Source organism: Phaseolus vulgaris, chromosome 1 (genome assembly GCF_000499845.2).
Source record: "Phaseolus vulgaris cultivar G19833 chromosome 1, P. vulgaris v2.0, whole genome shotgun sequence".
In the NCBI taxonomy this organism is placed as follows: Eukaryota; Viridiplantae; Streptophyta; class Magnoliopsida; order Fabales; family Fabaceae; genus Phaseolus; species Phaseolus vulgaris.
This window is the reverse complement of record NC_023759.2, coordinates 29428400-29452885: the sequence shown is the minus strand read 5'-3', so window position 1 is coordinate 29452885 and position 24486 is coordinate 29428400. Positions and strand designations below refer to the sequence as shown.

Here is a 24486-nt window from a genome sequence, read left to right as displayed (position 1 = left end):
AATTAATTAATTTTTCATAAAAATAATACAATAAAAATAAGATAACTTTTGGCTCAATTGAAGGCTTGGTCATGGGTAACTTCTAAAATACCCTCTGCTTACTTCTCCTTTTCTGACTGATGTCTTGCTCCTTTATCGTGCTTGAAATCGATTTAATTGGCATGACCCAAATTAGGTTGCCCTGCTGCTACCAAGTGCCAATATTTTTTTCTTGCGGGTTTGCGGGCCAGCCCGCCCCGCCCCGCTACTGGCCCGTGCGGGTTGCGGGCTAATGCGGGTTAGCGGGTTGAAAAGGTCATCCCGCCCCACGTTTTTTACCTGCGGGCCGGCCCGCCCCGCTTTGCCATCCCTAAAAAAGAGTGTACTTAGCTAAATAGGCTTGTACCAAACCCACTTTTTCAAGACAAGGCATCTAGAATTAGGGTTTTTAACCTACCTTCTAGATGATGTGCCTAAAGGTGTGGTTTTGACCATGGTCAACACCCTAGGTAGCCCCTCTCCCTTTATCCATTTTACCCTTCCCCATCTTGCCCACCAAGGCACCCATTCCTATAAATAGGATGCCTTGCCTCATGTATTCATAACTAGATTTTGAATATAGTAAAGAAACACTGATCAAGTGATTAATGAGTTTTGTCTCCTAAATGTTTTGGGTCTTATCTTAAGTGTGTGAGCATTTCAAGTGGCGGCTCTTCCTTCACTTGTCGTGGAATCCCACCTTCCAAGTGGCGTGATCATCTTCACCATTCTTCACCATTCTTCACCATAAACTTGCTTCATCTCATCTCTTTTTCCATCATTCCTTACGCCATTTATGTTACTTGTTTATGATGAAGATATATGAAGATTCTTCACAACACGTCAAAGAGTGTGTTTGATTTAAAAAATCATTTTGAAGATTGTTGTATTGTAATTCAAGGTTGCTTGTAGATTAGAGGTTGTTTAAATATGCCTTTTGCACTGTTATCTACCTCATATCTCAGAACCAAGGTGACGAGCTTAAGCACAAGGGTATTCTACAAAGTTTTTTCAAAATCTATTTTAAGTTTTTCAAAACTAGTTTACTGCACGAAAAATAAATTTGTTGTTTTATAAAACAATAGATTCTTTTTTATACTGGTGCAAATCTGATAAGCCTTTTCAAAATTCTGTTTTGGGACCAAAATCAGTTGATCTCTTTGTTACCGTTATAAACTGATTTGGAAGTGGTTATGTAACCACCAACTGTATTTTCATAAAACAATTTGTTTATTTAGACTTCAATATGTTATTTTTATAACAGCTTTTAACTATTTTTTGAAAAACCGTTTTGATCTGAAAGTTATAAAAGGAGAAGTGCATTTCATATCAGAAGTAACTCAGAAATCACATTTTCAAACAAAGTTTACAATGCTTTCAGTGAAAGTTTGGAATCCTTTTTTGTTTTTGAAAGTTTTCTCAAAAACCTCAAGTGTGCCTGTGCTAGCAACTCTTGGTTTGAGATTCCAGGTTCTGTCATAGTGGTGCTACAAAAAGTTAGTTCTGTTTTGGTTTCTTGCATCTGCAAATAAAGTATTTTCATTCCTATAACTTTATTTTATAAGGGTGTTTGTAATTGCATTTCTTGATAGAGTTTCTTGAAGTGTGGATGTTGTTGGAATAGTGTTTTTCAGCATTGTGTTTTTTTGTTCTTGGAGGGTTCAAGAACCAAGAAGGTTGTGTAAAAGATTGATTTGTTTTAATGGAATTCACCTTGGGGTAAGGTGAAATGGGATGTGGCTCTTGTTGAGTGAACCATATAAAAACTGTGTGTGCTTCTCTCTCCTTAATCTCTGCAAGCAATTATGGAAAATCTGATATACTGCAATGAAATAAATCTGTTGAATTAAAATTGAATCTGTTGTTTCTTGGCTGACTCATACTTTGTTCTTCAAGATTATGGAAGAATACTTCTTTACTTGTATATCACTGAATCTGCATGTATTGGCTGGATGAAACAAGTAATAAGGTCTTTTAAATAATTTTGTTCATAATTCTTTTTCTTTCCAAAACTGGTTTCAAATATTTGAAGTTAAATATCTTGATTTAAAATCTTTCTCAACTAGTCTTACTGGTGTAGTAGATTAATCTGCTTGTTGTCTATTTTTGTAAAGTTAAAAATTAAATCCATTGATTGTAAAGTCAATTTGTTTTACTCAGAATCAATCTGTTCTTTTTGTCAGGATTTCTGAAAACAATATTCTTTGCGAAAATTTTATAAGCTCAATTCACCCTCTTCCCCCCTCTTGAACTTAAACACTAATAAACCCAATAGTTTATGTTCTTGTTTGTGTCATTTTCTTTTGATCATTTTCATTCATCTTTTACTTCCATTGTTCTTAATTTTCACCCCTTGCATCATAATCACCTTATTCTTGTGTTTTTCTCTTTGCCCTTCTAAAGTGAACCTTCACACTTACTTAACCACTTGATTAAGTTCGTGTCCAGTGGAAATCTTCTTAGGGTTCTCACCTTAAATTGCTAATCTCAAAATCATAAACAAGAGCAACTAATTAAAATGTACAATCCTAAAATCAACTCACATCATTTTTACAGGTTTGGAAGTATATCTTTGCAGATTTAATTTTGATAACACTTTATCTTTACTTGAACTTGAACTTGAATGAGAGTCTTCATCTTTGTTGGCTTAGACACTTGATATGAAAATTTTGGTTTTAATCTTCAAAGTGTTGCTGCCTTAATTTAGTTTATAGAAACAATTAAAACCAGAGTTGCATATATAATGGTTAATCACAATTTATGATAAATGCATTAATTCACTTGTTTCCTTAAGTGGATGATTATAAAAACATTTATAATAAAATCATTTTCAAACATAGATAATATAGACATTGAAAATAAAGCTTTGAACACTTGATATTTATCTAGAAATATTTTATTATTATGGCTTATTTATACGTTAAGATTATGTTAATAAGTCTAATGAATTCTTCAACTATCAAAACACACACGTTAAAATGTTAGATTAATTTATTCACATTCAAAACAAACAGGACAGTTAAACTATTTGTTAGAATCAGAACTCATAGATGGTCTACTGGTTTTAATCTTCCTACTAGACTTATAGGATTAAACCGTCTAGGGTCTCAACATAGCTAGAACCCCTTGGGTTGACATTAGTATGGATATTACGCATGGTCTCCCAAGAATCAAAAGGGGCTTTGATTTGATTCTATCTTTGTGGTAGTGGATTACTTCAATAAAATGACTCAATTCATACCATGCCATAAAATGGAATATGGTAGTTATATATAAAGAATCTTCTACTTGAGTATAAAGTTAGTTGAAGAAATGGTCAATTCCAAGTTCTTCAGAAAACCAATGATAATGTATAATGACTAGATCCTTCTACTTGAGTATAGATTTAGTTGTACTTAAAACATTTGTAATCTATCTCTTTTTGTAAGGGTTGCTGATTTTGAGGATGATTTAGATGGAGGGTCAAATGGAGGACCATTTATGAAGCAATATATTTCACTCTTAACAAGTTTTGTGGCTAAGAGGATAGAAAAAAATGAAGCCTTAAAGAAGAAGACTGAACTACTTTGGAGGGTAGAATATTAGATTTTTTTTCTTCTTCTTAGTTTTGTATAAATTATATAGCTGTGCATTTTTCCTTGTAATTGTAGGATTTTGTAGAGACATAAGTGGGCTAGCTTTGAAACTTAATTGGGTCTCAATTTGGGCTTGCAAAATTCAGCCAAAAACTTCAAAAAGTAAGTGTACCGACCAGGTCATCGGGTGTGATGACGTGTCTAGCACAATGACTACGTGAGGCGTGCTTAGCAGAGCGCGTGGCCAAAGAAGGGCAAGTGGTTCAGAAGCTAGTGTAGTCGTCGCTCGTGGAAGCGGCATGCTACAACGTACATGATCGGTTGTCGCCGAGATTGTATAACGTTGACGTGTTAGACGATTGGCGACCGGGTGGCCTGACATCGCCGAAGGAAGCACATCGCCGGATTTCCCAACAGACTCAGTTAAGGCTGCTGGGAACTCAGAAGAGTAAGTCCAACGAGATGATTGTTGCGCTAGCATGGGGCATGGAGGTCGAGTAGGTTGAAGGGAACAACTTGTCCATCAGCGACGGGATTCCCAGAGTGGACATTTGCTGGTGGAAGGTTCCCCCAGCTAGAACATGCATGGTGTGGCAATAAGGAAGGTAGCACTAACGACAAGCGATGTCATAGATATGGTGCATTTTGCTGCACCCGATACTCGCCTTGTCAGGTGGTGTTCTAGGGCATATTGCGTGCTAGCTTGCTCCTTGAGTAGAGGACTTAGCCGCGCGGCTGGCTACTACGCAGAAATAACGCTCAAGTTGCCTGCAACACAGATGGCGACACGTGTAGGGTTGGATGCGGTATGAGAATGACGCTTGAGTTACCCTAGCTCAGATAATGACACGTGTAGAGCTGGGTGCTACCTGCTATCCCAGCCCAGATGGCGACACGTGCAGGGCTGGATGCGAGCCACACGTCCAAAAGCATAACGGCCTGGAGAGAGAAGAAACCTAACTATAAAGGTAAACTTAACAGAATTTGCAGAGGTACGTTTTTCATTACGGCTCATTTGCTAAGGTTGTGTGCCTTGAGTACGGTTCTATAGAGCATATTTTCTCTCAGTTTTTGGGTGTTCTTGTTACTGACTTGAGCGTTGGAGTGCCATCGACCGCAGAGGCGCCACTTTGTGTTTTCACGTTCTCAGAGAGGCTTTCTGTGGCTTGGACTTGAAGGGCACATGGAGTCAAGCTGGTGAGGAGTTCGTGACGAGGCAACGCTCTAGCGCTAAGTCAACCGGCAGGATCATCTGGCGCCCACCATGGGCCCTATAAAAGGTGATTCCCAACCATAGTTCGTGTTTGTTGAGGTTTTGGTGCTTTCTGTTCGACTGCTCACTGTCGCAATCGACTCCTGGAGTTTTCACTGTTTGTTTGGAGTTTCTTTGAGTTGTTGAGTTTGCTGAGAAAGGATGAGGACAACGCGGTCTAGTTCAGTCGTGCCGTCAACGGATGAGGACGCTGTGTCTATGACGCAGGTCATGGACATGATGAGGGCGCTGTAGGAGAACGTAGCCGCATCACGTTCCGAACAGGAAAGGATGCACGAGGCACTGGTGGCCTCGCAAGCTAGGAATGAGGAGATCAACAGGGTCAACGAAGAGCTGTGTAAAGCTCTTTAGGAGCGGGAGGAGCGTGCGGTCGGGGACAGATCTGCACCCCCATCCCCACCGCACAGCTTTCCCATGCCATTTTCTCAAGAGATCATGGACTCGATGGTCCCGACCAACATTGTGGCGGTGAAGGCGTTTTTCACCGGGGTGGAGGACCCTGAGGCCCATCTCACGGCGTTTCATACTCAGATGATGCTCTCGGGGGGTCGGACGCGGTTTACTGTAAGGTGTTTATGAGCACTCTTAGTGGAACAACGTTGGACTGGTTCGTCAGTATACCTACTAGCCACATTACCACATTTCAACAGTTTTCCAAGATGTTTGTTGAGCAGTATATAGTGAACAAGGCACCACCATTGGTGTCTTACGACCTGTTTGACGTAAGGCAGTACCAAAGGGAGTTCTTGAAGGATTTCCTGAACAGATTCGGAGCTCAGATAGTCCGCTTGCCAGGTAAAGACGAAGAAATGTTTGTACACGCCTTCAAAAAGGGTGTGTTACCTGGGCCCTTTAGTGAGTCGCTTATCTGGAGTCACCCGGGTACGTTTGCTGAAATCCTGCGACGTGCTGTGGCTCACATCGCCACCGAGAGCGAAGTCTCCGAGAAAAGGGGAAACGTGGCCCCAGCTAAACCGCGCGCTCAAGCAATGGTCCAGCCGCAAAGGGTAATGGAGGCGGCGGCGGGGAAGAGGGACCAAAGGATGCGCCATCCTTATGACTCTAAGAAGAATAAAAACAAGGGGCTGGGGCGGCCCAGAGAGACTAATCGCCCTCGAGGTACGAGTTTGTGATGGGGTTGGCCGATCTGATCGTCATCCCAAACATTGCTGCTAGGCTCAAGGTGCCTGAGAAGACGACGAAAGGTTTTGGGACCAACACCAAACGCGTGGTGCGAGTTCCACAAGAGCTTTGGCCATTCTATCAACTCGTGCTTGGCTTTGGGACACCAGCTCGCCGAGTTGGTCAAGTGCGGTTTTTTGAAAGATTACTTGCTGGAGAAGCAAGCGGGCCAAGCATCAGGATCCCAACCGACGGGCAACGAAGGACAGCAGCACGAGGTGCCCATTCACGGTGAGATCCACACCATAGCTGGTGGATTCTCCGGCGTACGGGTGCACTGCATCGCAACGCAAGAAGTACGCAAGGTCAGTGATTTCAGTGGAAGTTTTTGAGGATCACTCACCCGACGTGGACATCACGTTCACCAAAGGGGACCTTAGGGACGTTGTGGCTCACGACAACGACCCTATTGTGATCTCGCTTGTCACGGCGGGAAGGATCGTCCACCGGGTGTTGGTCGACCAAGGAAGTTCGGCAGATGTAATGTTTTGGCCGACTTTTGAGAAGCTACAACTGTCCCCTGACCAGCTGAGGCCCAATGGGGGCTGCTTGTACGGTTTCGCCGGCGACCAAGTGGAGGTCAAGGGGTATATTGAGTTAAGGACGACGTTCACAAATGGTTTGGCCTCACGAACAGAGAAGATCAAGTATCTTGTAGTAAACGCTCCATCAGCATACAACATACTGTTGGGAAGGCCAACGCTCAACAGAACAGGAGTTGTGCCTTCAACACGGCACATGAAGGTCAAACTACCATCCATGGAAGGTTTGATCATCACCATCTGTTCCGACCAAAAGGAGGCGAAGAAGTGCTACGAAAACAGCCTCAAGAACAAGAGATCCATATGTCACGTAACCACAACGCCGCCCCCTGGCGTGGAGCCTGCGCGGGAAGACCAGTGAGTTTCGGATACGGCGTTGGAGGTGGCCGCCGAGGGCAATGTGCCAATGGAAGATATCGAGGCGAGGTCCGAGAATGCCGCCCGGATGGAGGGAGAGAGAAACTGCTCGGAGACCGCTAGGGAAACAGGTATCGCGAGGGCGTTGATCGCCAGAAAAAAGAAGGCTCAGCCAGTGGAGGAATGGCTCGAGAAGAAGATCGACGACAAGACGTTTAAGCTGGGGAGAGACTTTGTTGCCTTTGTGTGGTTTTAAACAATGGTAAACCCAAATCGCATGCATCCAGTACAAAATTTTCGAAACATGAAGTCTTAAACCCTCATCGCCACCTGGCGATCGGAGGCACAAGAATAAAGTTTTTTTAGTCCTCACCGCCACCCGGCGATCGGAGGCACAAGTATTAAAATTTTTCCGATCGCCAGCAGCCGAGAGAAAGAGATTTAAAAGACCTCCTCGCCTTGAGCGAGCGCAGGTGAGAAAGAGATTTAAAAGACCTCATCGCCTTGAGCGAGTGTAGGCGAGAAAAGATTAAAGTCCTCCTCGCCCTGAGCGAGCACAGGCAAGAACAGATCAGAAGACCTCTTTGCGTGAGCGAATTGAGGCAAGTTGAAAGCCCTCAGTGCATCCGGGGGAGGAGGAGATGTAACCCCTGGGCAAGTTGAGGCATCAGGAAAAGTCCTTCTCACCCTGGAGTGAGTTCAGGCAAGATGAAACTGAAAAGTCAGGGGTGTTATCAATCTCAAGTATGGGAAAGGAGGGTTGGAGAAGAACTCTTTCCCCTTGAGTGAGACACCAATATTGACCTAGTAAGACCGGGTAAATCAGAAGTTAAGGGTGGTTGGGGAGGTTCGCAGAGGGCACCCCACCACCCAAATCATTGTTCTAAAGCTCAGGGAGGTAGAGAAAGATCCGAAAGGCGGCTCTACCCCCAGATGAGGGAACAATGATGTGAGTTATCCCAGGGTAAAGACTCGGGGGAGGTAGAGAGAGATCCGAAAGACAGCTCTCCTCCCAGATGAGCAAAGATGAAATCAGGAGATGGTCCCGCAGGGTACGTTCTCAGTTAAGAGGAAGATGACATCGCCAGAAGCCCATTGCATGAGATTGAAATAGAAAGAGAATCGCATGGCGAGGGCCGCGTCAGCAAAGTTCTGGGCGACGACGTAGAAATGCCTTTGGCCCTTGGTAGATCGGGCGAGAGAGGTTTCAGATACTAAGATCGACCTAAGCCCTTTTTGCCGAGTAAGTGATTTCGTATTAAACGTTATTGTTTCGAATTAACCGTTTGTTTAAGCTAAGGTGGTTTGCAGAGAGTTAAGTAACGGTTGGTACAAGGTACGTTGAGTTGAGAAAAAACCATCCAGTTAAACGAGTTGATTGCACGGCGGATAAATTAGAAGATTATATATATATATATATATATATATATGTGTGTGTGTGTGTGTGTGCACATGAGTATCGAACAGTTCGAACAGAATGAAAATTATTACATATAGACCAGGGCAAAACACAAGAAGTTTCAAGGCGATAAGTCAGTTGGGGGCACGATCTTGCCGTCCACCACCTCATTGTACACTGAGAGCTCCGAAAGGTCAAGATCGGGGAATTTACAGGCAAATTGCTCCAAAGCTGCTCCAAAGCCCGAAGTAAGAACTTGGGCAGCCTCAAGCTGAAGGTCGTTGATCTTCGCCTTGAACCCGTTGTTCTCTTCGCGAACCCGGGTGACTTCAAGTTCCAGTTCGTCGACTTTCTTCTTGAATCCGCTGTTCTCCTCGCAAGCTCGAGCAAGCTCTGTGGCCATTTTGCCCAGCTCTTTGGTTGCCTTATCTCGATCTTGTTCGACCTTACCCAGAAGAGTCTCCCTCTCGATTGACCTCTTCTCCAGGTTGGCCATCCTTTGGGCGTCAGTTTTCCTTGCCTCCTCCAGCGTGGCAATCTTCTCCCTCAGAGGGACGATTCTGTTCTCCAGCTCGACGACGTCCTGGAGTTTGTCATGAAGTTTCTTGCGCAGTTCTTTATTGTCCTTGCGCACGCTTTGAAGCTCGTCCTTGAGGGCATTTTTGACCCGCGAAAACTCCAAGCCTTCCATCATCATATCGCACTTGGTCTTCTCGGCTTCGGCTTTCGCGGTGCTCGCCACCTCCTGATTGATCCGATTATCGAGTTCGAACTTCTCTAAGGAGTCCCTTAGCCCTTCGCCAACGATTTGGGGAAGACAATCGTCAACCATGGCACTTAGGCGCACAGTGAAGGACTTCAAGGCTTCCTGAAGAGGGGCTGGGAGGCTTGAGGTTGCTGGAAGAGGCGGAGGTTGGTGCTCACCACCACCCTCACAAGGTTGGATGGAGGGGGGAGCTTTGAGGCGTGGTGGTGAGTCAGGAAGTTCTTCGGCGGCTTGGGAAGAGGCTTGCGTATCGGCAAGTTGCTCAGGAATGGCTTCAGCAACTGAGGCGTTTGAAGCGAGAACATCCCCAGCGGACTCGAATGGCGTGGAGGCGCTAGGGGGGTTCTCGACGTAGTTTGGGGCGGCGCTCTCAATTGCTGGGGGCTCGATCACAGCCCTCCTCTTCCTCTTGCAGATTAGCCCGTCCTTGGTGCTTTCGTCTTCATCTTCGTCTGACACTACCCTGGGGGCTTTCCTTTTAGCCTTCTTCAGGGGTAGTTTCTTGCGCTGGGGGGCTGGAAAAGCAGCAGCTGCGGGTGGACCGGCTGGCGGAGATTGGCCTTGGGCAGCGGCGATCTCCGCGACAAAGTTTGGGACCGTCTGGGAGCCCGCCGCAAGCTTGTGGGACTTGGCTATGGCGCGTAGCTCAGCCATCCTATCCTTCCCCAGCATCATATCTGCATCAGCGGCCCATAGTTACCAATCAGCACAAAATATCGGCAGTTAACAATGCACAGAAAGATAAGCAATATAAGACAATGCATGGGGAAAGTTAAAACCGCACACAAGTCAGAACAGCAACATCAAAGCAAAGACAGGGCGATGCAAGTATAAGCTAAGGGAACTCAAGGACTTAAGGACAAACCTATGTGAACGTCCAGTTGGCCTTCGAGAAACTCGTAGGCGATGATGGAGGAAGTGGGCAGAACCACGTTGGAGGAGGCAACTCTTTTCTAGAAACCGGACAAGTCCTTGTCGAGCTCTCCCATTTTTTCTGGCCCCCTGGCCTTCCTGAAGCTCGACTCCTTCTTTCCCTTGTTCACCCAAAACAAGGGGAACCCGTCGAGAAGGGAAGGGTCTTGGTCGCTGCAGCATACACGCACGAATTTCCCCTTCCAATCCTTATAAGATTGCTGGAAGATGGAGAGAATGGACCTCCCAGCGACCCCATTGAGGCTAACCCATAGACGGTTGCCCGGGTTCTTCGCCTCGAACAAGTAGAGGAACACATCCACCGAGGCCGGATGTCCCAAGTGCGCGCAAATAATTTGGTAAGCCCGGACGAACGCCCAACTGTTGGGATGGAGCTGGGCGGGGGCTATGTCGAGCTCGGTCAGGAGCTTCCTCTCAAAGCGTGTGAAGGGAAACCGAAGCTTGACCTTCTTGAACATAGTGGTGTAAACGAAGCAGAAAGGGGCGTCGTCGCTCCCCTGATTGTCGGTGCAGATGGGCTCACTGGGAGGACAAGGGCGCACAGATACTATGTCATCGTGCTCTTTGCTGAAAGAGAGGTGATCCTGATCACCTTTCTTGAGACGAAGGATATTGCGATCAGAGTTGACAGATGAAGTCTCACCCAGCAGGGTTGTGGAGGCCCACGGATATAGTCGTTTGTAGTCTGGAAGAGGCTTCACCATCGCGTTGGTTTGGTTGTGGTTGGCTAGGTCGAGAGGACGCGGGTCTCGCGACTCGGTCGGAAGGGACGTTAGGATCCCTTGGAGGGTCGCGAGAAGAGGAGGGGTTCGTCCTACGGGTTTTCGTCGGAGGGTTGCGAGGAGATGGAGGAGGGTTTGGTGTGATTTTTGAACGAGCCATCGAGGAAGCTGCAAGAAGACTAAAAGGGAAGATTTGAGAGTTCGTAAATAGAGAGACTCGACAGAAGAGAAGGGGATGGAAGAACAAGGGGGGCTCGCAGAGAAAAGGTTCAGAAACCCTAAGCGTAGAAAAGAGAAAACAAAGCAGAGAAAACATCCCACAATGTATGCTCCAGACAGTTAATGGATGATGCAAACCGATTAAAATGCAGAAAATATCAGTAGAAGTGATAAAAAAGTTACCTTTAGATGATCAGAAGAGTATTCAGAAAGATGGTGGTTGGGGGAATCGGAGCGTTCGCTGGAGCGTTTCGAGAGTTCGAAGAGAGGTAGAAGATAATCAAACAGTGAAATAGCGCGAAGTGTTTAAGAGTTTCGATCGTTGCGAGAAGCGCAAACGACAATGAATAATGGCCGTTGATGAGTGCACGTGTCGAATGATCGAAGAAGTTGGTGAAGCGTCAAGTCAGTGAACAGTACGAGCGCCAACGCGCAAAGCCACGTAGGCCGCCGGATTTAAACCTTTTTAGTCTTCTCGCTGAACAAGTCGCAGATACTCGCCTTCTCGCTGAACATTTTGTTGCACCCGATACTCGCCTTGTCAAGTGGTGTTCTAGGGCATATTGCGTGCTAGCTTGCTCCTTGAGTAGAGGACTTAGCCGCGCAGCTGGCTACTACGCAGAAATAACGCTCAAGTTGCCACAAACCCAGATGGCGACACGTGTAGGGTTGGATGCGGTATGAGAATGACGCTCGAGTTACCCTATCTCAGATAATGACACGTGTAGGGTTGGGTGCTACCTGCTATCCCAGCCCAGATGGCGACACGTGCAGGGCTAGATGCGAGCCACGCGTCCAAAAGCATAACGGCCTGGAGAGAGAAGAAACCTAGCTATAAAGGTAAACTTAACAGAATTTGCAGAGGTACGTTTTTCATTACGGCTCATTTGCTAGGGTTGTGTGCCTTGAGTACGGTTCTACAGAGCATATTTTCTCTCAGTTTTTGGGTGTTCTTGTTACTGACTTGAGCGTCGAAGCGCCACCGGCCGCAGAGGTGCCACCTTGTGTTTTCATGTTCTCAGAGAGGCTTTCTGTGGCGTGGACTTGAAGGGCACGTGGAGTCAAGCTGGTGAGGTGTTCATGACGAGGCAACGCTCTAGCGCTAAGTCAACCGACAGGATCAGTAAGTGTCCAACAGTAAGGAATTAAACTTTTATAAATTTCATAGCTTAAGCACCTCTTTTTTTTTTTTTTCAGCTACATGTTTAAGGAAAAGCATGGACACCTAAGAATCCTCACTTAAACATATATTCTAGGTCATTTTGAGTGACCTACTTAATAGAAAAATTATCATCTTGCTTAAGCAAACTTTATCTTGAACTTAATAATTGTTAGTATTTAAAAGAATTATCATCTTGCTTAAGATAAAGTTTGTTTAAGCAAGATGATAAAGAAAAAATAAATTGAAAACCATTTTTCCTTGAGCAATTTCTTTTTAGCTCACTCATCAGTGTCGTTTGGAGCAAAAATTATTTCACTTAACTTATACCACTTAAGTGACAACACTGTCGCTTTAAGCAAGCTCACAAACACAAATTTAACCATATAACAGTTTTTCCTTGCTCACTTGAAGCAAAAGTTTAACGACTTAAGTGATATATTTTTTCTATAGGAGACTTTTTCTATAGTAGCTACAATCACAAAATTGTCACGGATTGTTTTTCATACAATTTGTGATGCATTTTATGACGAATCTTGTTAAAGATAGATCTATCCGTCACAAGGTTTTTCCTTTAAAACACTTCAAATTCTTTTTGCGATGAATTTTGAGTGTAGTTAGCAAAGACATACTATCACCACAAAATTTGCCACAATTATGTATTAATCAACGTTTGTCACATACATTACAATTACATAATTTTTTTTGTCATGTTTGTAATTGATTGATTGTTTTTCCAAAAATTGTTGTTAAAATAAAAGGTTTTTCTAGTATTGTTATAACAAAGTAATATAACCATAGATACTATTACAACAAAAATTTTCACAATTAGGTATTCATCGATCCTTGTCACAAACACTATAATTACATAACAAAAATTTTCATGGTTTGTGATTGATTGTTCTCTAAAATTGTTGATACAATTTTTTTTTCTAATAATCTTGTAACAAAGTGATATAACCATAAAAACATTAAAAAAAAATCTCATGACATATATAATAATTGCAAATTCTATGAGATAGTGCATATAAAACCTGTCTATGAAAAAAATATACTACTATAAATTTATATTTGGGAAATGATCATAAAAGAAAAACTCATGGAAATAGATGCGTTATGTCATTGTTGAAATGGGGAAGCCCACAAAACTGACGAGGCTCCATGTTGTTTGTTGAAGGTGTTGTCTGCATTGCAAGATTATCAAAACCAGGGTTAAAGAAGCTCCTGTTCATCAAACTATTGGTAGAAGGAGTCAAATTGTTGGACTGTGTAGGTTGCATAACTACATTGATGTTTGGTTGTTGTTGGTATTGATATGTTCTCTGAAGAAGACTTTCATATAAATTTTTTGTGTTAATCAATTGATTTTGAACCACAACAAGTTCTCCTTGCAACATCGCCACCTGAATCATTAACTCAAAATGAATACCTTTTTATTCATGAATTATATTATTAACATGATATTTTCAAGAAAGTGAATATTTATATAAGAGTATTGATTAATTTTACTAGTGTTAATAGTCATAGAGAATTTATTTTTGGAAAAAGAACTACTTTACCCTTAGAGAAATTGTTTTAAGATTATTCAATAAGTATGTCTTTAACTATACAAATAGACATCATAAAAAAAAAAAAAATAGTTCACAATATTATAGTAAAAATTATTGAGAAACACACATATTTACTCATAATAACATGTTTCCTTAGTTTTCTCAGGAATAAGATTGAGATTATCACATTTTGTATTCAAAATTAGTTATATATAAAATCTTATTGATGTAAAAGAAAAACAATCAAAATTAAACATAAGAACATACAATATAGTTGAAGTATTACTTAACCTTGAATCTGGTGTTGTTTAATTTTTTATGCAATCATGAAATCTACCAATCATAATTGATGGATGAAGATAATGTGACTCAAGTAATACTTGTATGCTTTAAATGCTATTTATTAACATCAAATATGAGTCATGTAGTCATGAAACAATTTCAAATTACAAGTTGATATATAGAAAAAGCTTTACAAAAACTTTGAATCAAGGGTTACTCAATGTAACACAACTTCCTTTCAAAGATGATTTTGTGTGTTTACAATCTTGGATCCTATTTTAAATGTGAAAAATGGAAGTTATTCATGTATTTTAGCTTCAATGTGGATTATGGATCCATGTTTGACTTAATTTGAAGTAACATTAAAATGTCTTCTATGTGGCACAATTTTTTTATAAATTAATAAATGATTAGAATTTAAAAATGAATGAATGAATTAATCCCATTTTATTTAATATTTTTAACAAAATAAAAACAAATATAGTGTCTTAATGTTTTCATGTGATTTTTAACACAAACCTTTATTATGCTAGTTCTTGTAATACGACAAACATTTTATAAAATGGGAAAAGATAAATATTAACTATTTTGGAGTGTGTGAATTGATGGAAGAAATATGGATAAAAATTAAAAGGAAGAGAGAGAGTTGACTGTGTTTACAAATAATGTGATGATAAAAATGAAGATAGATAGGAAAAAAAATTTCAAGGGCAAGGGAACCAAAATAAACAACTTAATTTTTAATGTCTACTCTAAATAACTTCACTACAAGAAAATCATTAAATATAAACAAATTTAAGAGACTTACATTGACTAAATTAGATACTATTTTAGACACTAAAAAATTATTTGTATTTAAATTAGTTTTTATTATTGTTAAATAGTTTCTAAATTGGTATCTAATTAACTACAAATGTTTTAGCTACCAATTATACTTTCTAAATTAATCAAAATAACAACTAATTATTTTTTGTCTCTAAAATTAGTTTCTATTTAATAAGTTTCTAGTGTTTTGGTATTCCTATTTAATTGAGACCACACATATTTATTAAATTTTATTCATTCAATGTTAAAACGTTACGAATAAACACATTGTAAGGTTTTATGTCTCATGTGAGAGTCACGTTACTTGTTACTTAAATAAATCAATCAATAAATTAATTAATAATGAAGAATAAAACATTAATTGGGACAACGAAGAGTAGTTTCTTGATAATGACAGATATGAGATGGGCATAGGAGAATAATATCACTAAAACAGAGAGACAAGGTTCTCTTCTTGAAAAGTGCGTATGTTTCTTCATACTATATCAATAAAGAGATATAGCAGAGTTGAGAGTCAAAAGGAGTAAAACCTTGGATCGTCATTGATCTAGTTAGATCTCCACAATACTGAAGAATTGACTCTCGTAGAAAAAAGGACCAGAGAGTCATCTATCTGATCGAATCTCTAAAACACTAAAGGATAATCTCTCATGAAAAAAGATACACATTCTCTCTGTTTAATAGATGTGACAATCAAATAATTTTAAGAACCTATTATGATTTTCTATATTACGTAATTATTTGAAAACCGATAAATTTTTTTAATCATGTCTTTATACATGTGCAACAAACAAAAACCTCAAAATCACTTTTTCTAAAAGTGGAAAATGAATTGAGAACAAAAAATTGGGGTCATTCTCGGTGAACTCATGCTCCATCTCACAATCAATCATGTTTGCCAACCTTCTTACACAAGACCATGAGGGAGAGAAGGAGTTGAGATGTTTTAAAGCTTTAGTTAGGGAAGAAAGGGTTTTGTTTGGGGATTTTTAAAAATTGGGGATCTCAAAAAGTATTAGATAAACAAAATAAAATAGAATACAATAAAGGAAAAAACATGAGCTAGGTAGTAGAATGCACTATTATAAAATAAAACCATAATTTACTAAGTAGAATGTTTATGATGAGTTATAAACATGTGTAGTCCTAATTAGAGAGGGAAAAACAAAACAGGTTATCTAGAGAGGAAAGAGAAGGAATTACCAGAAAAATAACAATAAAGAAAAACACTAAAACATAAACAAAAAGGCAATAGCAAGAGTTTAAACATTGAGTAATCAAACAAACCTGTTGTTGTAAAGCAGAAATGGTGGAGACACAACCATGAACAGGATTGGCTAGCCTTGCTTGAGCCTCGTAGCACATGGAATTTATGACCTCATTACGATGAGCCACTTCAACTTCTAGCAATAGTTTTGACAAGTTGTTTGCACCAAACACCTTGTGCACTGCTTCAAACCTTGCTGAGCCCTGGCTAGAACCAAAATAAGGTGCAAAGATGCAGTCACTGCTGCACTTTTTCCTCATTTTCTTGCATGCTGCGCATGGAGGAGATGATGCTCGTGACCTGACACGCTTTGAGACCTTGCCTTTCTGCTTATTTGCTCTGCTGGAAGTGCCTTCATTAACATTCTCTTGTGCCGGATTAGTCATTCTAAGTTTCTGAATGCAAGAGTGAAAGTGATGGAAGTGATGGTGTTATTGTGAATATTTATTAATGGTTCTGAGAGTTGGAAAGGGAATGTAATAAGTTCTTTTTTTCTTCTTCAACAAAGTGAGAGACGTTACAATGTATATCGGTTTTTATCAGTTTTTTTAAGCTTTTATTATATATTAGAATTTATTAAATTAAAGTAATACTTATTTTAGGGATGTATTTAATGCAACATCTTCAAATAATCAGACTACTAGTTGTGTAAAACTATGGGCAAGATAACAAGCATTTTGCTTATTTTTTGGGGGAAGGAACCAAAGTATTTCAGCTAGAAATTAAGGATTAATTCTTTAAGGTACTAAAATCTATTTATGGGTTAACCTGTCATGGTAAATATTTTTCTATATGGATAGACTAAGAACCTAGTCACATGCTTAAGAAATAAGGTTATTTATCCATCATATCACATCAACTTGGTGTCTATATTGCTCTTTGTAGGATGATATAATGTTGATTGGTTCCATGCCTAAGTATTACTTTAATTTAATAAATTCTAATAAGTATTGCTAGAAGTTTAAAAATATATAAGCATTTTTTTTATTTTTAATAAAACTCATTCTAGGCCACATGTACAATCACATGAAAAATAACATAACATTAAATCAAAAAAAAGAAAACAAAAGCATGGTGGACTAGACCAAATCCATGTAGAAAAAACAAAAAACAAATAAACTCCTAGTTTAAGCAATTACATTCGAAATGAGAGTTATTGCATGTTGCTTGTATGGTTATAAAAGGGGTCTGAGACCCCAGATGAAGGTACACTGTTTTTGCAAATTAAACTGAGTTTTCTTGTTGCTTTGTGAGCCTTTATTGATTTGAGCGTCAGAGTGCCATCAACAGGTAGGGCGTCCTCTGTCACAACGGAGCCATACCCGAAGCAGCTAAGAGTCACATGACTCCAAACATAGAAGGAGGTGCGTTCATCCTAAGTCAACCGGTGAAGAAGTCAAGCGGTGAGAACATTTGGCGCCCACCGTGCGGCCTGCTAAACTTGATCCCATCCACATCCGTAGTTAAGTTCAAGTTTCCAGATGAAGATGAGAAATACGAGACAAGTACGAATGAGACATAATGGAGGTGAGGCTACCACACTGCAACAACTCATGGAGACCCTAAGGTCTCTCTAGGAGGCCAACGAGCAGTCGAGACAAGAGCAGGAGAGGCTACGAGAAGCCAATGAGCGGTCTGCGTTGGAGCAAGAAAGGTTGCGGGAAGAACTGCGCAAAACTCACGAGGAGTTGCGCAGGGATCTCCAGTAAAGTGACTGACGACCCCCAAGAGAACGGGAGGCGAGTTTATATGAAAGGGACAATGCTGAACCATTCTCTCGAGCTATCATGGACGAACCAGTGTCCGTGCACTACGTGGCCCACAAGATCACGTTCACAGGGATAGAGGATCCAGAGACCCATCTTACAACGTTTAATGCTCAAATGATCATCTCGGGATGATCAAACGCAATACGGTGTAAGATGTTCATGAGTACTTTTGCAGGTATGGAAATACAGTGGCTTAGTGGACTCCCAGATGGCCACATTACTTCGTTTGTGCAATTCGCCAAGCTGTTTAGAGAGCAATTTTATACCAATCTGGTGAAGCCCCCAGTGCTATACGATCTTTTTAGTGTGCGATAAAGAAAAGGGGAGTCATTGAAGGACTATCTGAATTGATTATGGGCTTTTACTGTGAATCTCCGAACTCACGACGAGAATGTCATGGTGTCTGCCTTTGAGCAAGGGGTTGGTTCTAGACTGTTCTGCGATTCTCTGATCAGGAACCCAGTAGACACCTTTTCCGAGATTAGGTGGAGAGAAGTCTCCCACATTAACGTCGAGGAAGCAGTGGCGGCCAGGAATAATGGCCCGCAACCTCGGGTGGCTAAGCCGAAAGAAACCAACAAGGCTTCTCGGCCCCTGAGGGTTCATGAGACCTCAACGGGGAAGAAAACAGACACTAGGCACGCGCCGTACAAGAAGGGCAAGGCCAAATCTAGGAGAAAGGAGGACGAGTTTCGTCCCAAGTTTCGGATATCGTACAAGGATCAGCATACTAGCCGTATCAGAAAAGTTGAGGTTCCCCTAGAAAACAGACAGGAATCTGGGGGGTCGAAAGGATGTGTGGTGCGAGTTCCATAAAGGAATCAGAAACGACATTAAGCGATGCATGGTGTTAGGTTATCAATTGGTCGAGCTCCTGAGGGACAACTTTCTGAGGGAGTACCTCGAGTCTGACCAAGGAGGACCTCAAGAGAAAAACGCCCCGAGAGACCAGACGCATGAAGTCCCCATCCATGCCGAGTTAAACACCATATCATGAGGTTTCTCTGGAGGAGGTAGCATGACCACCAAACGCAAGCGGTACGCGAGGGTTGTGATGTCGTTGGAAACAGGGGATCAGGATGACTCTCCTGAACCCGATCTCTACTTCAGAAAGGCTTATTTGGCAGACGTAGTTCCCCACGACAATGACTCAGTAGTGATATTGGTCATCATAGTAGGAAGGAGAGTACACCGAGTTCTCATCGATCAAGGGAGCTTGACCGTTGTAATGTTTTGGTCAACGTTCGTCAACCCGCGGTTGTCCCCCGACCAGTTGAGGCCCCATGATGGATGCCTAGTGGGCTTTGCAGGTGACCACGTGGAGGTGCGAGGGTATGTAGACCCGAGGACAACGTTCTCGGACAAGGAGGCTGCCAGGACCATTGTAATGAGGTATGTTGTGGTTAATACTCCTTCTGCCTATAACTTGCTTTTGAGGAGACCCTCTATAAGCAAGTTGGGTGTGGTAGCTTCAACAAAGCACATGAAGATGAGGATAGCCCAGAACATGAGCACATTCGCGTGGTCCTCAACAGATATGTCGGGGATAGATCCTGATTTTCTTTGTCACAGGTTGACCATGGACACGAGGGTCAGGCCTGTGCTTCAAAGGAGGAGGAAGTTTAATGAAGAAAGACGCCTGATCATAAGGGCAGAAACTCAAAATTTGATGAATGCTAACCACATTAGGGAAATCCAGTATCCTGAGTGGCTAGCAAATGTGGTGCTGGTACAGAAGTCCAATGGAAAGTGGAGTATGTGTGTCGATTTTACCGACCTAAACAAAGCCTGCCCAAAGGACTCCCACCCGTTGCCAAGTATCGACTCTTTGGTCGACAGTGCCTCGGGTTGTCACCTGCTGAGCTTTCTTGACACGTTCTCGGGTTACAACCAGATTCGAATGCATCCCAACGATGAAAGTAAGACCGCGTTCATGGCGGAATTTGCTAGTTACTGCTACAAGGCCATGCCTTTTGGCCTTAAGAATGTTGGTGCCACCTACCAACACTTGATGGATAGGATTCTCTCCCCCTACTCGACAAACAGTGCAAGCCTATGTAGATGGCATGGTCCTCACCCTTGTGGAGAAGGAATAGCACGTGATCGATCTGAAGAGTTGTTTGCAACCATTGCTAAGTATAACTTGAAGTTGAACCTCGAGAAGTGTGTGTTTGGGGGTAGAGGCTGGGAAGTTCCTCGGATTTTTGTTGACTAAGAGGGGCATAGAGGCCAACCCAGACAAATGTGCAACCATTATAGAGATGAGAAGCCCCGCCACAATAAAGGAGGTCCAATAGTTAACAGGACGTATGGCGGCCCTTCCACGTTTTCTATTTGCAAGCGGAGATAAGGGTTACCCGTATTTCAAGTGCCAGAAGAAAAATAATCGTTTCGTATGGACCTCCTAGTGCTAGGAGGCTTTTGTAAAGTAGAAGGAGTATCTGGTCAGCCCTCCTGTCCTCGGGAAGCCAGTAGCTGGTGTTCCCCTGCGCTTGTACTTCGCCATCATAGATCGAGCAATTAGCTCGGTAATAGTACAAGACCAGGAACAGGTCCAGACACAAATCTATTTTGTTAGCAAGGTGCTGCAGGGACCATAGGAGCGCTACCAAGAAATTGAGAAGGTCCCGTTGGCGGTAGTGTTCACAGCTCAGAGGTTGCGGCATTATTTTCAAAGTTTTATTGTTATAGTGATGACCGACCTCCCTATCCGTAAATTCTTGCAAAAACCTGACATTGCGGGTCGAATGGTGCGATGGTTAGTGGAACTGTCCGAGTTCAATATCTACTATGAGTCAAGAGGGCCGATAAAAGGGCAGATCTACGCAGATTTTGTGGTGGAATTGGTATCGGAGGATACTCATTCCGATCTAGGAGACTTCCAATGGAACTTGTCAGTAGACAAGTCCTCCAACCAACAGGGTAGCGGTGTTGGCGTCATTCTGGAGGGTCCCAGTGGATTATTGATTGAACAATCCTTGAAGTTTGCATTTAAGGCTAGCACTAACCAAGGCGAGTATGAGGTCCTGATAGCAGGAATGTTGTTAGCTTAGGAGTTGGGAGCTACAAGCTTACTGGTAAAGAACGATTCGTTACTTGTTACAAAACAGGTGACCAACAGGTACCAAGCCAAAGACCCGCAGTTGGCTGCATACCACCAGTATGTCATGATTCTGATGAAAGCTTTAACCCAATTTGAACTCGTCCATGTGCCAAGGGAGCAAAATTCTTGGGCTGATCTGTTGACCAAGTTCGCAAGCTCGGGAAAGTGAAATCGGAATAGGTCGGAGATACATGAGACTCTAAAGTCTCCGAGAACAGCAGGAGACAATCTCCCAAAGGCAGGCCAAGTGGAGATCTTGGAGATAGGGCCTAAGGACGGAAGAAGTCATCGGTCATTGACCTAGGAGACATTGAAGGTCCCCAGGGTAGCGACGTGCCAGGTACAGGAAGGTGAAGGAATGGCTACCTCACAGGGTGGCACAGCAGAGACTTGGATCACCCCGTACCAGCTGTATTTAGGAGATGGTTTACTGCTAGCCGAGCCCGCGAAAGCAAATATGGTTAAGAAGAATGCAGGGAAGTATACTTTGATTGACGGCATGCTTTTCCATCACGGATACGCTCATCCCGCCCTTGCTTGTATAAGTGGAGATCAATGTGTTCGTGTAATGGCAGAATTACATGAAGGTATCTGTGATAGTCACATAGGCGGTCGAGCACTCGCGTTAAAAGTCATTCGAGTTGGGTACTACTGGCCAACAGTTAAGGAAAACTGCAAGGTATGCCCAGCGATGTGAGCAATGCCAGAGGCATGCAGATTGGCACCATGCACCCGCAGAAGAGTTGCGATCGATTTACAGCCCGTGGCCGTTCCACACCTAGGGAATAGACATTTTGGGTCATTTCCCTTTGGCAACACGCCAAATGAAGTATCTCGTGGTAGCCATCAAATACTTAACAAAGTGGATCGAAGCCGAACATGTCGCATAGATCACCGCACACAAGGTACAACACTTTGTATGGAAGAACGTAGTGTGCCGCTTTGGAATCCCTAGACACTTGGTGTCCGACAATGGGACACAGCTCGCCAGTCAACAGTTAGGCAAGTTGTGTTTCGAGCTTGGGATAAAGCATATATTTGCCTCCGTGGAACATCCCCAAACAAATGACCAGGTGGAATTGGCCAATAGAGTTCTACTCAGGGAGTTAAAGAGAAGATCAGAGAAGGAAAAGGAAACGTGGATAGAAGAAGTTCCTCGAATTCTATGGGCCTACTATACTACACCGTAGTCGACTAATAAGGAGACCCCTTTTAGTCTGGTGTACGGATCGGATGCCATGATTTCGGTAGAAATCCAAGAGAACTCTCCCCGGTTCCAGAATTTCATTGCGGAAGAGTCGAATGAAGGAAGGAAAGTGAACTTATACTTGTTAGACGAAGTCCGAGAACAAGCCCGTGTTAAATCAGAAGCGCTGAAAAGGAGGGTCGAGCTGAAACAAAGGATAAAGATCAGGCTCAGGCAATTCCAGGTAGCTGACGTGGTAATGCAGAAAGCCCATCCTTACCAGCTGGAGAATAAGTTGTCTCCTAATTGGATAGGGTTGTTTCGCGTAGTTGAGGTGCTCAGGAATGGTGCGTGCAAGTTAGAAACCCTAGATGGGGGACCCATCCCAAGGACATGGAACGCTGCTAACCTCAAGTTTTACTTCAGTTGATGTATCTGATGTTTGTTGATGAACAATGTGATGATAAGGGGTGGCGCTCTTTTTCCCTAAAGAGGGTTCTTTTAATGAGGCCCCCCGATATAAATAGATGTTTATAATGCATTGTTGCTTATCTTATGTGTTGAATACGTTGTTAAGCAACCTTTCTTGGAGATTTTTCCAGGCAGAGGCCGTAGGTGTGGATAAATACCACTAGCAATTAAGTCGACCGAAGTCGCCCTGTAGGTAGAATGGGTGCCCCATCCTGACCAACACAGTCGGGTTAAGTCGGTGTGAGAGCGTTCACCCGAGCTTAAACGCTCTGTGGGATGAGTAATGGCGTGTAGATGTTTAAACATAGTTGGGTTAACTCGGTGTGATAGCGTTCACCCGAGCTTAAACGCTATGTGGGATGAGTAATGGCGCGTAGATGTTTAAACACAGTTGGTTTAACTCGGTGTGAGAGCATTCACCGAGCTTAAACACTTTGTGAGATGAATAGTAGCGCGTAGGTAATTCATCCGAATCAACATGGTTAGGTTAACTCGGCGCGAGAGTGTTCGCCCGAGCTTAAATGCACTATGGGATGAATACTAGTTACACAGATTGATCATCCAATGCAGTACAAAATAAGAAGGACTAATTTGATGTGAGAGTGTTCACCCAAGTCTAGACATTTTGTGCGGTCAAAGTTGTATGAGCAATTCACCCCGATCTAACCAATAATAAGTAAACTAAGTCGGCGTGAGAGTGTTCACCCGAGCTCAAATACTGGGTGGAGTAAGTGTGCAAGAAAGAGCGAGCTCACTCAAGATGGTGGGGTAGACTCGAATTAGACTTCTTGTAGAACGAAGTTATCCTGCCTAAATTTTTTCACTTGCATGAAGGGCGACAAAAGATTGTGACGACAAGGTCGTGTCCTTGATGATCGAAGAGGGCCAAGCACCAATCCAAAGGAGAGCCAAACATCAAGACATATTGGGCCAACTACAAGGGCCATGGCTAAGAGGCTTGATGAGGATTGGAACACTGCTACTGATGGCAGAGAAACTTACCTCTACATGTTCCAAGAAGTCCAAAATCAAGCGTAGCATAGTCTTTAATTTCTTGTCAAAGTAGCATAGGATTTTCCTTTGTAAAATTGTTTAAATTGTAATTAGGTTGAATGTTGGCTTCTAAAAACCAACCTAAGTTAGATTAGGGTTTCTAGAAACACCTAATCCAACTTTCATTTCATTAGGATTTGAATTTCCTACCAATTTGTCTTTTCATTTCCGGTCCTCCTTGGCTATAAAAGGAGGAGCCTACCTCATGTTTTTACAAGATTAATTCATTAGTGAAATGCTGGCAAATTTGTGCCATTCTCACTCTTTGCCTAAGACTTCTTAGGATTAGGCTTTTAATCTTCCGAAACTTTCACCTCCAAGAAGAGTAGGCCTCACCTCTCTCAAATCATACTTCTCATGCACCTCCAAGGCTATCACAACTCCTAGGAGAGCCTTGTTCCACCATCAAACCATGGACCTTCCGCAAATCCACTCAAAAACCGTAAAGAAGAAGACACAAATTCATCACTTGTTAGGAAGGGTCGTACTCGGTAAGTCGAGGTAGGTGATTTTCGCCTAGTACAATTGGGCATGCCAAGGTGAAGTGTTGTTCCGTGATGTTTAAACCTAGTTTGAGGTTAGTCCTTTGTTTAAGTTAAAGCTCTTTTACGTATATATGGTAGTCATTACGCTTGTGCATACCGATGCTAGCCAAAACTAGTATAGTTGCAATAAATAAGTTGTGCTATGGCAAGTATGCAAGGGGTAGGAAGACATAAATATATGAAGAGCAACAAAACAATAAAATTAAAAGCAAAATTCATAAAAATGAACAGTTGATAATTACTACTTATTGCCTAAACCAAGCTGGAAGAGGTCCACATCTGGGTAAAGG

At 42.3% G+C, this 24486-nt stretch overlaps 2 protein-coding genes across 2 annotated transcripts; one reads left to right on the top strand and one right to left on the bottom strand.

The window, feature by feature from the left end:
* Positions 1-13242: 13242 nt before the first annotated feature.
* On the bottom strand, positions 13243-16455 carry LOC137815838 (LOB domain-containing protein 20-like). Its single transcript, XM_068618949.1, has 2 exons — positions 16090-16455; positions 13243-13548 (listed from the first exon to the last, which is right to left on the bottom strand). Exons 1-2 carry the CDS (start codon positions 16453-16455, stop codon positions 13243-13245), a joined length of 672 nt encoding a protein of 223 aa, XP_068475050.1.
* Positions 16456-20531: 4076 nt separating this feature from the next.
* Positions 20532-21110, top strand: LOC137815836 (uncharacterized). Its single transcript, XM_068618948.1, has 2 exons — positions 20532-20861; positions 20949-21110. Exons 1-2 carry the CDS (start codon positions 20532-20534, stop codon positions 21108-21110), a joined length of 492 nt encoding a protein of 163 aa, XP_068475049.1.
* Positions 21111-24486: the final 3376 nt, after the last annotated feature.